The sequence below is a fragment of the Odocoileus virginianus genome, chromosome 3 (assembly GCF_023699985.2).
Source record: "Odocoileus virginianus isolate 20LAN1187 ecotype Illinois chromosome 3, Ovbor_1.2, whole genome shotgun sequence".
NCBI classification, from domain to species: Eukaryota; Metazoa; Chordata; class Mammalia; order Artiodactyla; family Cervidae; genus Odocoileus; species Odocoileus virginianus.
In genome coordinates this window covers 10,246,124-10,258,340 of record NC_069676.1, presented here as the reverse complement: position 1 = coordinate 10,258,340, position 12,217 = coordinate 10,246,124, and the positions used below count along the sequence as shown (strand labels likewise).

General features: G+C 52.8%; 1 protein-coding gene and 1 non-coding gene across 8 annotated transcripts in view; both read right to left on the bottom strand.

The window, feature by feature from the left end:
• CACNA1A (calcium voltage-gated channel subunit alpha1 A) overlaps positions 1–12,217 on the bottom strand; it is a 370,739-nt gene that overhangs the window by 25,035 nt on the left and 333,487 nt on the right. For all 7 annotated transcript variants that reach the window (XM_070463180.1, XM_070463188.1, XM_070463192.1 and 4 more), the window contains 5 exons: positions 12,132–12,215; positions 4,277–4,393; positions 3,852–3,917; positions 3,562–3,677; positions 1,305–1,455 (listed from right to left, as the gene is read on the bottom strand). In XM_070463180.1, the coding sequence (XP_070319281.1) occupies positions 1,305–1,455; positions 3,562–3,677; positions 3,852–3,917; positions 4,277–4,393; positions 12,132–12,215 (534 nt within the window). The remainder of the gene's footprint in view (positions 1–1,304; positions 1,456–3,561; positions 3,678–3,851; positions 3,918–4,276; positions 4,394–12,131; positions 12,216–12,217) is intronic.
• On the bottom strand, positions 1,699–1,805 carry LOC139034490 (U6 spliceosomal RNA). The gene has a single exon (XR_011487036.1). It is a non-coding gene; the product is annotated as a U6 spliceosomal RNA (small nuclear RNA).

Genomic DNA, 12,217 nt, shown 5'->3' with positions numbered 1-12,217 from the left:
TCATCGTCAGTTTAAGATGAGATCACACTGGATCAAGGTGGGCTAAATTCCATATGACTGCTGTCCTCATAAGGGGGAAATCTGGACACAGACACACATGAAGAGACCATGTGAGGGCAAAGGCAGTGACTGGAGCGATGCTTCCACAAGTCAAGGGACACCTGTGGCCCTCAGAAGCTGCAAGAGGCCAGGAAAGAGCCACGCCATGCCACAGTCAGACTTCTAGCCTCCAGAACTGTGGCAGGATAAATTTGTGTTGTTTTCAGCCATCAAGTTTGTGGTTCTTCGTGACAGCAGCCACAGAACACCGTCTACAGTTGTCCAGGGGCAGCACACAGCTAGGGTGCCAGCACTCCTTCAAGGGTGCCAGGGCAGGGGTGCCAGGGTAGCTGAGTCGGCTTTCAACACCCTCTTTTCCTTTTAATACCCCAGCCCTGGCCTTCCTGCCGCAGCTAACCCCTGGTGATTTCAGTGTTGTCTGTTTGCCCTTTCAACCCTGTGTAGCCAATCCCTGTATTAAATCCCCTCTGCCTGAAATACCTAGATAGTTTCAGTTCTTCTGACTGTGTGCTCAAACCATTCCAGGAAGAGTGGAAAAAACAAAAAAAGATTTGCTGAGATGAGACCCCAGAGAGAGTGAGAGAGAAAGAGAGAACAGGATGGAGGTTCCTGATATATATTTTTTTCATTCCTGGTTCCTTTTTGCAGTCTTACAGTGAGTTATATTCTCAGGTCTGAGGAGATTCCTCCTTTTAATAAACTCATCTTTTACTAGTGAAAACCTTTCAAATTTTTTTTTGCAAAGCCCTACAGCCTCCAGAGAGTGTTCCTGTGGCTGACTTTTTCCTGCCTCTTGATCATAGAGAGGAAGGAACACACCTTTCAGAGGGCAGGTGGGAGTCTCCTACAGCTCAACTAGATGGGACCTGGGGCCAGCTCTGAGCTCCATTAGTTTTTCTCTCGGCATGCATGGCAGGTCTCAAAAGGGGGAGATTCTGCTCCCTCCTTCAGGGGATACTTGATAATGTCTGGAGAGAGCTTTGGTTGTCATAACTGGGAGAGTGCTGGGGCATGTGATCCTGCCACCTACTGGATCAAGGCCGGGGATGCTAGCATGCACGGAACAACCTTCATCAGAGAATGATCCAGCTCCCCAGTGTCACGAGTGTCATGGGTGAGAAACTCTGACTGGTCCAGAGAAGTCTTGGAGGCAAAAAGTGTGTGACAGCCACATTCCAGAGAATTCACACCCTTGGGAGGGATCCAGGTCTAGGAAGCTTTCCTATACATGTCCACGGACTCACCAGAAATGAGCAGAGGAAGATGAAGGAAACGAAGTAAAAATAAGCAAATTCATTGCCGCACTCGTGAGTCAGGATGCCAGAGTTCTTATCACAGGGTTTCCCGCTGAGGCAGGAAAGCATGATGTTGTGCCAAGCCTCCCCAGTGGCACTCCTGAGGGGAAAGAGGGGGCATCAGGGACCTGGATATGCAGCCCTGGACAACCAACATCTACTCCCAGGGAGGCAGAGTGCTAAGGTTAATCATTTAAGCTCTGGAGCTGGACTGATGTGGGTTTGAGTCCCAGGTAAATCACTTTTTTTCCTCTTTGAGCCTAGAGAGGAGGGGATTCTCATCCTTGGCTGTGCATTAAAGCCCAAGGGGAATGCTTTTTATTTTTATTTATTTATTTATTTTAAAAATATGGAACGCTTCACGAATTTGCCTGTCATCCTTGTGCAGGGGCCATGCTAATCTTCTCTGAATCGTTCCAATTTTAGTATATGTGCTGCTGAAGTGAGCACAGGAATGCTTTTTAAAAATGCTGATGCCAATGCCCCCCACTCCCACAGACTTGATATTAAAGTGATCTGGCTTGGAGATACAGGTATGTTTTTAAAACTTCCCCCTCTCTAGGTGACTGTCATTTCTAATTTCTTTCTCCCTAGGTTACTCTGCTCCAGGTGCATTGGGTCCTCCAACCTGACAGCTATGCGCCTGCCTCAGGACCTTTGCACGTATCATAACCTCCACCTGAACTGCCCTTCCCCAGATATCCACATGGCTCCCTCCCTCAACTATTTCGCTCAAATATCATCTCCCTCAAGGGAGGCAAGACCTATTATCCCTCCATTTCTTTCTTTTGATTGTTATTAAATGAGAAAATAATTGTGACAAAATATACATAATTATAATTTTAAACATTTAAGTGTATAATTCAATGGTAATAAGCACATTCAGCTGAACATGGAAGAACTGATGCTTTCGAACTGTGTGGTGTTGGAGAAGACTCTCGAGAGTCCGTGGTGTTGAAGACTCTTGAGAGTCCCTTGGATAGCAAGGAGATCAAACCAGTCCATCCTAAAGGACATCAGTCCTGAATATTCATTGGAAGGATTGAGGCTGAAGCTGAAGCTCCAATACTATGGCCACCTGATGTGAAGAAGTGACTCACTGGAAAAGACCCTGATGCTGGGAAAGACTGAAGGCAGGAGGAGAAGGGGGCAACAGAGGATGAGATGGTTGGATGGCATCACCCACTCGATGGACATGAGTTTGAGCAAGCTTCAGGAGTTGGGGATGGACAGGGAAGCCCGGCATGCTGCAGTCCATGGGGTCGCAAAGAGTCAGACAGGACTGAGTGAACTGAACTGAAGCACATTTAGAATGGCAACCATTAGCACTATCCATCTCCAGAACCATTTTATCATCCCAAACTGAAAACTTGTATCCCATTAAACACTAACTACACCTTCTCTTCTCCCCCAGCCCCTGACAATACTGATATTGAATAGTTTTTTTCCCTAAGAATTTGCCTATTTTGGGTACCTCATCTCATATAAGTGCAATCATGCATTACTTGTTCTTCATGCCTCCATTTCCCTCTTAATCTTGAATTTTATCTCCTAATATCCTTTATAATTCAGTTCAGTTCACTCGCTTAGTGGTGTCTGACTCTTTGTGATCCCATGGACTGTAGCACACCAGGCCTCCCTGTCCATCACCAACTCTCAGAGCTTGCTCAAACTCATGTCCATCGAGTCGGTGATGCCATCCAACCATCTCATCCTCTGTCTTCCCCTTCTCCTGCCTTCTATAATTAGATCACTGATTGTCTGCCTCCCCTGTGGAAATATAAGCATCCAGAGAGCAGAGAATGTTGTCTCTGCTTTGTTCTCAGTATTTACAGCAGTAAATACAATAAGTGCTCAATAAACCTCTGATGAATGAATGAAGGAACCCTAAATGCAATCAGAATTAAGAATCAAGCCTCAGCGGTCTATTCAGAGTCTATAAGACTGTTTCCTCATCTGTCAGGTGCAGTTGCCAAGAATCCCTTGACAGGATGCTCAAGAAGATTCTACGAGATAATCCCTGAAAAATGCCTTCATGCTTGCATCCCAGGGCTTTCAGTTCCTGCCCTGTTAGGGTCCTTGGGCCGCTCCACACCTACCCCAAACCTCACTGAACAGAAGGTGGAGGGCACGCCCCCACCGGAAGAGAAAGACGGGGACGCGCCCACCACCGGAAGAGAAGGATAAAAGCGTGCCCCCGCCTCACCGGAAGAGAAGCATGAGGGCCTGGAAGAAGGTCCGGAAGTTATTGTGCTCAGTGATTTGGAATTCATCTTCATCACTGTCCTCGTCCTCCACGTCGATGCCAATGTTGCCAAACACCTGGGGAATTAGATAGTGATGACTAGGAGTGGCCACGAGTGCCAGAAGCTTCAGGAAAACTCCACTCAACCTACAGAGATGCCTCTCTGAAATGGGCTCTCCTAACCCACCCCTACCTAAGCGGGGTGGCCCTCATTGGGAGTGCTCTGGGAACATTAGAGGGCTGGCACTCACCTGCATCCCAATGATGGCGTAGATGAAAAAAAGCATGGCAATCAGTAGACAGACATAGGGCAGGGCCTGGTGGGAAGGAAGGCAATGAAGAATAGTGCTGGGTGCCCCTTACCCATGCTGTTTCCCTCACTGGTCCCAGTGCTCAACCCCTGCAGGTTGGGTGGCCGCATGCTGCCAGTGGTGCCAGGGATGGTGGGCATCTTTGGTGGCTCTGGGAGATTCCCTTTGGAGCCCTCAAGACATACCGGGGGCAGGAAGTTAGAAAAGAGTCCTGCATGTAACACATTCCCAGTAAGGTATATGATATTAATAAAGACATTTCCACATGATTTCTAGATTCAACCAGAGCAGGCAGTGGGGTGGGGGTGGGGGAGAGATCCTGATTTTTCTTCTTAGCCCTGGCAGGGGCAGGGGCTGGGGCTCACCTTGAAGGACTGCACAAAGGTCCAGAGAAGAATTCGGATGGTGTAACCCTGACGGAGGAGTTTGATGAGCCGGGCGGCTCGGAAGAGGCGGAGGAAGCTCAAGTTGATGAAGTTATTCTGGGGAGATGGAGAAAGAGGGGTGACCATTCACACCCCCCCAGGGGCTCAGAGCTGTCACCACTCACAGAGGCCCCTACATGAAGCCAACCAACAGGAAAAAGCAAGCCAGACCCCAAATAAGGAGGGAGAGGAGAGAAAGCACTACTAATGCAATGGTGCAGAGGAAAAAAACTCGAAAAAATGAAGTAGGGGATGGGGAGGACAAAGGGTGAGAGGGACGAAAAGGCATCAACTCAAAAGCATAAACCCTCCCAGCCAGCCCCACCCGCAAAGGGGAAAGGAAAGAAAAAGGAAGGAAGAGAAAGGAATGGGGGTGGGTGGGGTGGGGGAAGAAATAACAAAAGAACAAGGAAAGAAAATATATCCGAATCATCCAATCAGGAAAAAAATCGAGATGGTTTTTGTTTCTCCCAACAACCAAATGCACTGAGACGATAGGACACAAGCGGGTCAAGTTGCCGAATCCATCACACGTGTACGATGCACAAACACCAGGGCAGGGCGGGGCAGCCAGCACGCTCAGGCCTGGTGGACGTGTGCGGGTTCCGAGCGCATGTTATGCTCCGGGCCAGAAATGCATCTGTCGTGGGACTCACCGGGCACCCTGCCCTGCCGAGCTGCCCACCCGCTCCTGCCCGCCCTGACCTCACCCCACGGCCAAGAGGAGCAGCGGCTTGAGCCAATCGGAGAAGCGGAAGAGCATCTTTTCTTACCCCCTTGGCGAGCGGGAATGGGGAGGACGGGAGGGAGCTGGGGCTGTTCGGCTGCAGGGCGAGTCCTCGCTGCCCGCTGAGTCGGAGAAGATGCATTTGGGGCCCTTTCCCCCCTCTCAGGGATGGCTTCTCAGCTTCTGGGACTGGGTGGAGTAGCACGGGACCAGGCCTGCGGGAAGCAGGAAGTACGCAGCGCCCGTGGGTGGGTGAGCTCGCCATCAGCCCAAGTCCACCGAGGGGCCGGTGCTGGGGGCCGGGAGGTGAGGCTGTCCCTGCCCCCAGGACCTCCCTGGGTGGACCCTGCCTCTGCTCAAAGGCCCCCGGTCTAGTCACTGCCTCTAGTTCCTCCCTCCCGAGCCAGAACCCCAGGTGGCGTGGGGGTGGGGGTGGGGAGACAGGGCTGCTGGGTCTGGGTGACTAGGTGGTTCCCACGTGACTATCCAGGGGCTTGCCTGCTGGGGCTTCAGGGGGCGCTGTTGGGGTACCAGAGACTGGAAGTCACGCATGGACCAAATTTGGCCAAGGAAACTATTTTGTTGGGCCCAAGGAGTTTTCTTTTAGAAATTAAAAATAATTGCCCATTTAAGTCAGATTTTTTTGCCCTCAAATCTGCCTTTTGGGCCACCCTGAGGCTGCCTCTGCTGGTAGCAGTTACTTGAGGCTCAGATGTGGCTGCCTGCCTTGAAGCAGGCCACGTGTCCTCCAGTTCGCCAGGGTTCCTGCATCCTAGAAATGGAACTGGTTTCCTGGCTTCTGGTTTTGGCTTGGGGACCAGAGGCATTTGTGGTATGAGGCATTTCAGGCAGGCCCGGAAACCACCACTGATCAGTGGGTTGGAAGCAGAGGGGCCACCAGGGGACTTGGAGAAGCTCTAGATAAGGCCATGTAGCAGGGTTACAACTGGCCTAGCCCTCACCCCACAAATGGCACAGGGGTTCAGGTTGCCCCCCCAGTCACAGCGACCTTTTTGGCCTCAGAAGTTTGGACAGTGAATTATATGGGCGATCTACCTAGTGCTTCTTGGGGGTTTCCCAGACACTGGATCTAGCTAACTCTGGCCTGGGAGATGAGAGGCAGGAATGGGAGGGGTGGTTCAAGGAATTTCTGAAGATGGCAAGAGGCCTCTGGGTTTGCCAGAAAAGTCTGGGATGCTCTCTGAGACATATCAGTTGACCCTTAGGTAGACATTTAGGATGGAGGAGGGGTGTGGGGCTCCTACCCTGACCACACTGGGCCCAACCACAATGAGAATGTCTCGAGTGCCTCAAATAAATCCCCCCAACCCAGCTTGACTGAGTCACCCTTCACGCCCTGTGAACCTGACTCCCAGCCCTGCTCAGCCACCCATTTGGGACCAGGGCCAACGGCCCAGGTGTCCCCAGTCCCCTCCCACCCACCCCCCAGAGTAGGAGCCATCCCTTCATGGGGCGGGGCATAACATGTGGATTCATGCAAAGGCAGACAGGCCGGAAACAGCCTCTGGAGGCTGGGGGCAGAGCAGGGGCTGGGAGCTGCCACCATGCAGGAGAAGCAAGGGCGTTTTGACGGGGGACGCGTGCAGAGAGCGTGCTGCCCTTCTCTGAGCCAGGGAGAGAGGAGACACACGGGGGAGGGAGGAGGTAGAGGTGAAAGAGGTCTGGGTGACAGGGCGGGGGAAGTTTCTAGTCTGCCCTCATCCATCCTTCCATCTCTCCCTGGGTCTGCATAGAGTCCTTCAGGTACTTGCACAACTTCTGACTTCCTTCTTCCTAGTTTCCATCTTTCTGTCCACAGCCTCGAAGGAACAGTCCTCTCCTCCAACCCTGCCTAGTGCTTCCTGGTTCTAGGCTGAAGGGGAGGGATGCGGGCCCTGGAAGGTTTGCTGTGGGCAGGGGATGTGAGTGCTTAGAAAGTTGTGGAAACCACTGACCTCAGGGCTCCAGAGAAATCCTGCCACTTGAAGACCCCATCTCCAGCTCAGATCTTGCTTCTGGACTCCAGATCCCATAACCACCTGCCTACCTGACTTCTTCTGGGGTGCCCGTCAAGCCTAATGTGCCCCGACTTGTGCTCTTCCCATTACCTGACCCTCTCCCGGCATTCCCTAACTTCCGTCTCATGGTTCAAGCCAGACTCAAATCCTCCGGGTGTCTCTGTCTAACCCCAGCCCAGACCCAACCCATCTCCAGGTCCTGGAGAGGCCCCTGCTCAGATGGCCAGTCCTCCCATCGTTCCCTCCCTCTTCCGATGTCATCTCTCCCTGGGATTCCTGGTGCTCACTTCCAGCCCAAGCCCCTGACTTCCTACTTCCTGTTCTGCAGCTGCAGCGTCTGGTGTAACCACACTTCCTATCACACCTCCTCTGCTCCAGATCCTCCCAGACCCCCACAACTAGGCCCACAGTCCTGTCCCCTTCTGACCTCGTCAGTTTTTCTAGGTCGGGCTTCTTCTACCCTTTGCTCCAGCCACAGCCTCTCACTTGAAGACCTGTCCCCTGCATTCTCTGATCTGCCCCAGGACCTTTGCATGTGCTATTCTGGGCCTCCAATGTCCTTTTCTCCCCCTCTCCACCTTGTTAACACTGCTTATACTTCAGCGTGCAACACAGTTAAATTTCAAGTGTGTTCAGGGCTTATTTGACCAAAGGCTATCCTCCTCCCCCACCACCACCCGACTGTAGGCGATGTGGCAGGGGAGGAGGCAGTGATGGTGTCTGCCTCTATCCAACCCCCCATCTGTGGCACTGAATTGGGGCTCATTAAGTGTCTAGTGGGTGAGTGCTTATGTATGGCTAGCTAGCAGGGGAGAGGAGATCCTGGTGCAAAGATGCCATTGAAGGGAATCCTTCAAAGGGGCTCAGGGGAGGGTGGGGGGGGGGGTGCAGAGGCAGGTGGGATTTCTTCTCTCTCTCTCTCTTTTTAAAATACTTATTTTCATTTATTTATTTGGCTGCACCAGGTCTTAGTTGCAGCCTGTGGGATCTTTCAGTTGTGGCATGTGGGATCTTAGTTCCCTGACCAGGGATCAAACCCAGGCCCCCTGCACTGGGGGCACGGAATCTTAGCCACTGGACTACCAGGGAAGTCCCCAGGTGGGATTTAACAGAGGGAGGAGTGTGCAGGCGTGTAGGAAGCAGAATAAGTGAGGTGAGGGAGAGATGGGGATGGTGCATCTGGGGTGGGGGTGCGGGTGTGTGCGTGTGTGGTGTGGGTGTGTTGGGTGGGGGAGGATCAAGACAGGAAGGCTGCAAGAGCAAAAGAGAGAAAGGGAAAGAGAGAGAGAGACAGAGACAGCGGCAAAGGGCTACAGGGAGAAAGAGAGGAGGAGAGTCAGAGGCTGCACAGCCAAGAGCAGAGAGCACATGTGTGCGGGGACTGTGTCTGGGTCGGGGAGGGGGACAGGATCCCCTGCATCTCAGGGCTCCAGGAGAGGGCGTCAGCTGGCTGGTCCATCTGGAAGCAGCCAGACCTGAGTCCTGGCTTTTCCGTGTCCCCTTAACCTGAGTCTCTTTGCCCACACAGTGCAGGTCCCTCAGACCTCCTCCATCAGACTTGGAGATGTACATCACCGGGCCTCAAGCCCGAAGGCCTCATGGGCCTGGAATGGGGTGAGGGACTGGTGGAGACTTCTTGGGGCCCCAGGGCTCCATGGAGCTGAACTGGGACAGGAGTGGTGAGAGTGGCTAAGGGCTCTGAGTACAGGGCTGTGTATAAGGAATGGGGTGGGAGACCCAGCCAGCCAGCCTGTCCTAGGGGCAGGCTGCCTGGGGGCAAACCCATCCTTTTCTTTGCAGAAGACACAAACCAACCTCAACAGAAAACCCCAACTCAGAAACCCGATAAAAACCAGAGAAAGAGACTGTGGGAATGAGGGGCGGAGGGAGGAATGAGGGAGTCAGGAAGGTTTGGAGAGACCGACAGACAGACCCAGTGGGGACAGGAGGGTGCATCAGGCCATCCAAGATTCAAAAGCCCAGGGCGTGACGTGCAATGCTGATGCGAGAAGATGCGTTCACAGTTAATGTAAGGCATTTAGACTTCAGAAAGAAGTAAGACCAACCGGATTCTAGATGCAGATGTTGAAGATGGAGGGGGAGCGGGCGGGCGGGGGCAGTTGGGGAGGCGTGTTCAGCGTTTTTTAGGTTGATTTGTAACCAGTGCCAAAAAACCAATGGGTTTCGGTTCCCGGGCGGGGAGTGGGGGTGGTGGTGGTGGGTTGGGAGATAGTCATTGGTGTATGAACACACAGACCACGTCATGGATGAACAAATGAATTTCATAGTGCATTTTGATTGGATGAGTTTTTCAGACGGCGTTGTGCCAATATACAGTTTAAAGAGCAGGCATGAAAAGAGACAAGACAAGAAACACAGTCATTATCCATCGCACGCAGGGCAAACCCACGTCACCCCAGCCACTTGGGGGTGCAGCTGAGGCCCAGTGGGCCTCACACCCTCTCCCCCTCCCCCGAAACCCTGGGGACTTGCCCTCCCAAAGGTCTGGCTCCCCCTGCCTCAGCCTGGCTGAACTCTGGGCTTACCTGGGAGGCAGAAAGGGGCTGCTGAGGGCTCTTTGCTCAGTAGGGTGACCACCCCCCTCCCCCACCCCATCCCCACCCTGCCTCCAGGTTGGGAGTTTATCCTCCTAAAAGTCAAGGGTCCAAATGCCCACCCTCTATCTTTCCCACCAAGTGATTAGAATTCAGGGCTGGGGTGCTGCCTAACAGACCTCAGTCCCAAGTTCATTCCCAGTAATAGCAAGAACAATAATAATAACTGCCATTCGTGAACTAATTCCTGGCTGGTTCTGTGCCAAGCATTTTACGTCAAGCACTCTGATTTGTTCAAAGTTGCCCTCTCCTCTGCTAGAGTGTCAGCCCACTGGGGGGAGGCATTCTTGTCTGTTTTGCTCTGTCCTCAGCACCTCTACCAGTGACTGGCATACAGCAGGCGCTTAATGTGCACTCCTATGAATGCATGGATGAATGCGAGGCTTGCAAGGGTCTGGTGAGGTTGGTCATGAAGGTTAGTCCCAAATTCAGGATGAGAAGAGGTGATACAAGTTACCCAAAGTCAAACAGCTTGTACGGAGGGTTGTTTGACTACAATAGTCCTGACATCCCTGAATTGGATACCATGCCCCATCCTTCCTTCCCACATCTTGTAGTCAGGAGAACAAGCCACTGGGGTCCAATCCTACAGATCTTTTACTGGCAACTAGAGCTTCAATCAACTTCCTCTACCTGCCCGACTAGGGTGGTGGGTCACCTCTTCTAAGCTCTTGATCCAGAGAGATTTTGGTTCAAGGCTGTCTTGTCTTTGGGTGGGTGGCAAGATAATTTTGATTGTCAGGAGGAGCCCAGACCTCTTAAAAACCCAAGACAGACAATGAGGTCTAAGCTCTGGCTTTCTGCCAGGGAGAGGACAGTGGCCAGACGGAGGTACCCCAATGGGGATAGCCCCCAGCTGGGCATGACCTCTCTAGAGGAAGGTGTCAGGGGTGAGACGAGGGAAGGGGGAACTTCTGGTTCACTGGAGCTGAAGGCAAAGAATTGTGGCCAGAATACCACTTGGGTGGGGGTGTTAGGGGATGAGTCAGAGAATGCTCCCTCTTTGGTGGAGCTTCCCAGTTCTACAAGGCTCACAGGATAGAAAAGGGGCCCAGATGATCCCTTTCTGCCAGGGGCTCAGTTAGAGACACCCCAGGGAACACCAGTGTGCCCTCAGGAGTCACCAGGCTTGGCTGCATGCCCTTAGGTGTGTCCCTCATTTTCCTGAGCATTGAGCATCTGTTTCCTCATCTGTGAAACTGGGGCAACACCCTCTTCCTTGGGCCTCACCCCACCCAGGTCTACTCTTTGTTCTTCTCTGCCTGTTTTGAGCATCGCTCCTTTCTGGCTGGGTTTGGCCAATGGAAGTGGCTGGCAGGAGACAGGGGTGGGAGGAGAGAAAGGCAAGGGTATTTCTCTCCTGATGCTCTATGCCTGCTTTGGCCCTGTCTCTGGCAGGTGCTTCGTCCCTCTGTGTCCACAGTTTCCACCAGGTAGCCCCTCTGACTTCAGCACCTGGGCAGGTAACAGCTCCCCACGGTGACTGGGCTCCCTCCCTTCTGCTCCGTGAATGGTCTCTGCTTTCAGATTCCTTCAGTTGAACTCACTAAAGTGATTCTTTTATATGTTCAGCCCCCCAACCTGAACCACGAGTTAATCCATGTAAAACACTTGGCACAGTGCCTGGCACACAGTGAGTGCGATTCTTGTTACCTACTATTTATTTTTATTGTCATTATGACAAGGTTGATACCACCCCTGGCCCTTGGCTCTGACATTCTTTGCCCTTTTGCTTCCTCTGTGAGGATCTCCTACCCTCCCCCAAGCCTCCCAAGGGCCCTCAAGCCTGGGCTCACTGGCAAACAGCCAAGGAGGGGGTCTGAGACAGGAGATATGGGACCCTGAATCTTCCAGACAAGGGGGAAAGACGATGTGGCCCACAGCCCACCACACTGACATCCAGAGACCCCCACATTGGGAACCTGCCAGGCCTGGGGATACAGGAAGACACATGTCCTGGGGACCCTCCTAAAGACCTGGGAAAGGTGTCCCCCCATTAACCTGAGTGCCGTGGCTCTCTCCTGCCCATGAGCCAGAAGATGGTTAGTTCAAGCAGGACAGACTTGAAGCTGGTTCCCTTTGGGCCCCCAACACTGTGTGCTGTTTGGAGGGCAGGGCTCAGCCTTGAGATCCTTTAAGTGTCTCTGTTTTCTCAATGAGCTTATCCACAGTATCTATTCATACATCAGCAGCCAAGATGCAAGGAAGTCACACTGCAGAGCTGGGGGCTTTGGACACCCCCGTCTCCCCACATAGCCCTCCTGAGGGGCTGCCTTGATTCCGGGGCCCCCCGCTTCTCCCTCTTTGGTCAAGGTCAAGCACTGTCTTGAGCCAGCTGTGGCTGTCGGGACCCTCTGCTTCTCTGTGACTTCTTCCTCCTCACCTCGCCCAGCCCAGCCAAGAACTGCCCGGAGAGAAGCCGGCAGGAAACTTACCCCAAACTCGGTCACGAGGATGTCGGTGATGCTGCCCAGAACAGTCACAAAGTCGAAGATGTTCCAGGCATCGCGAAAATAATTCT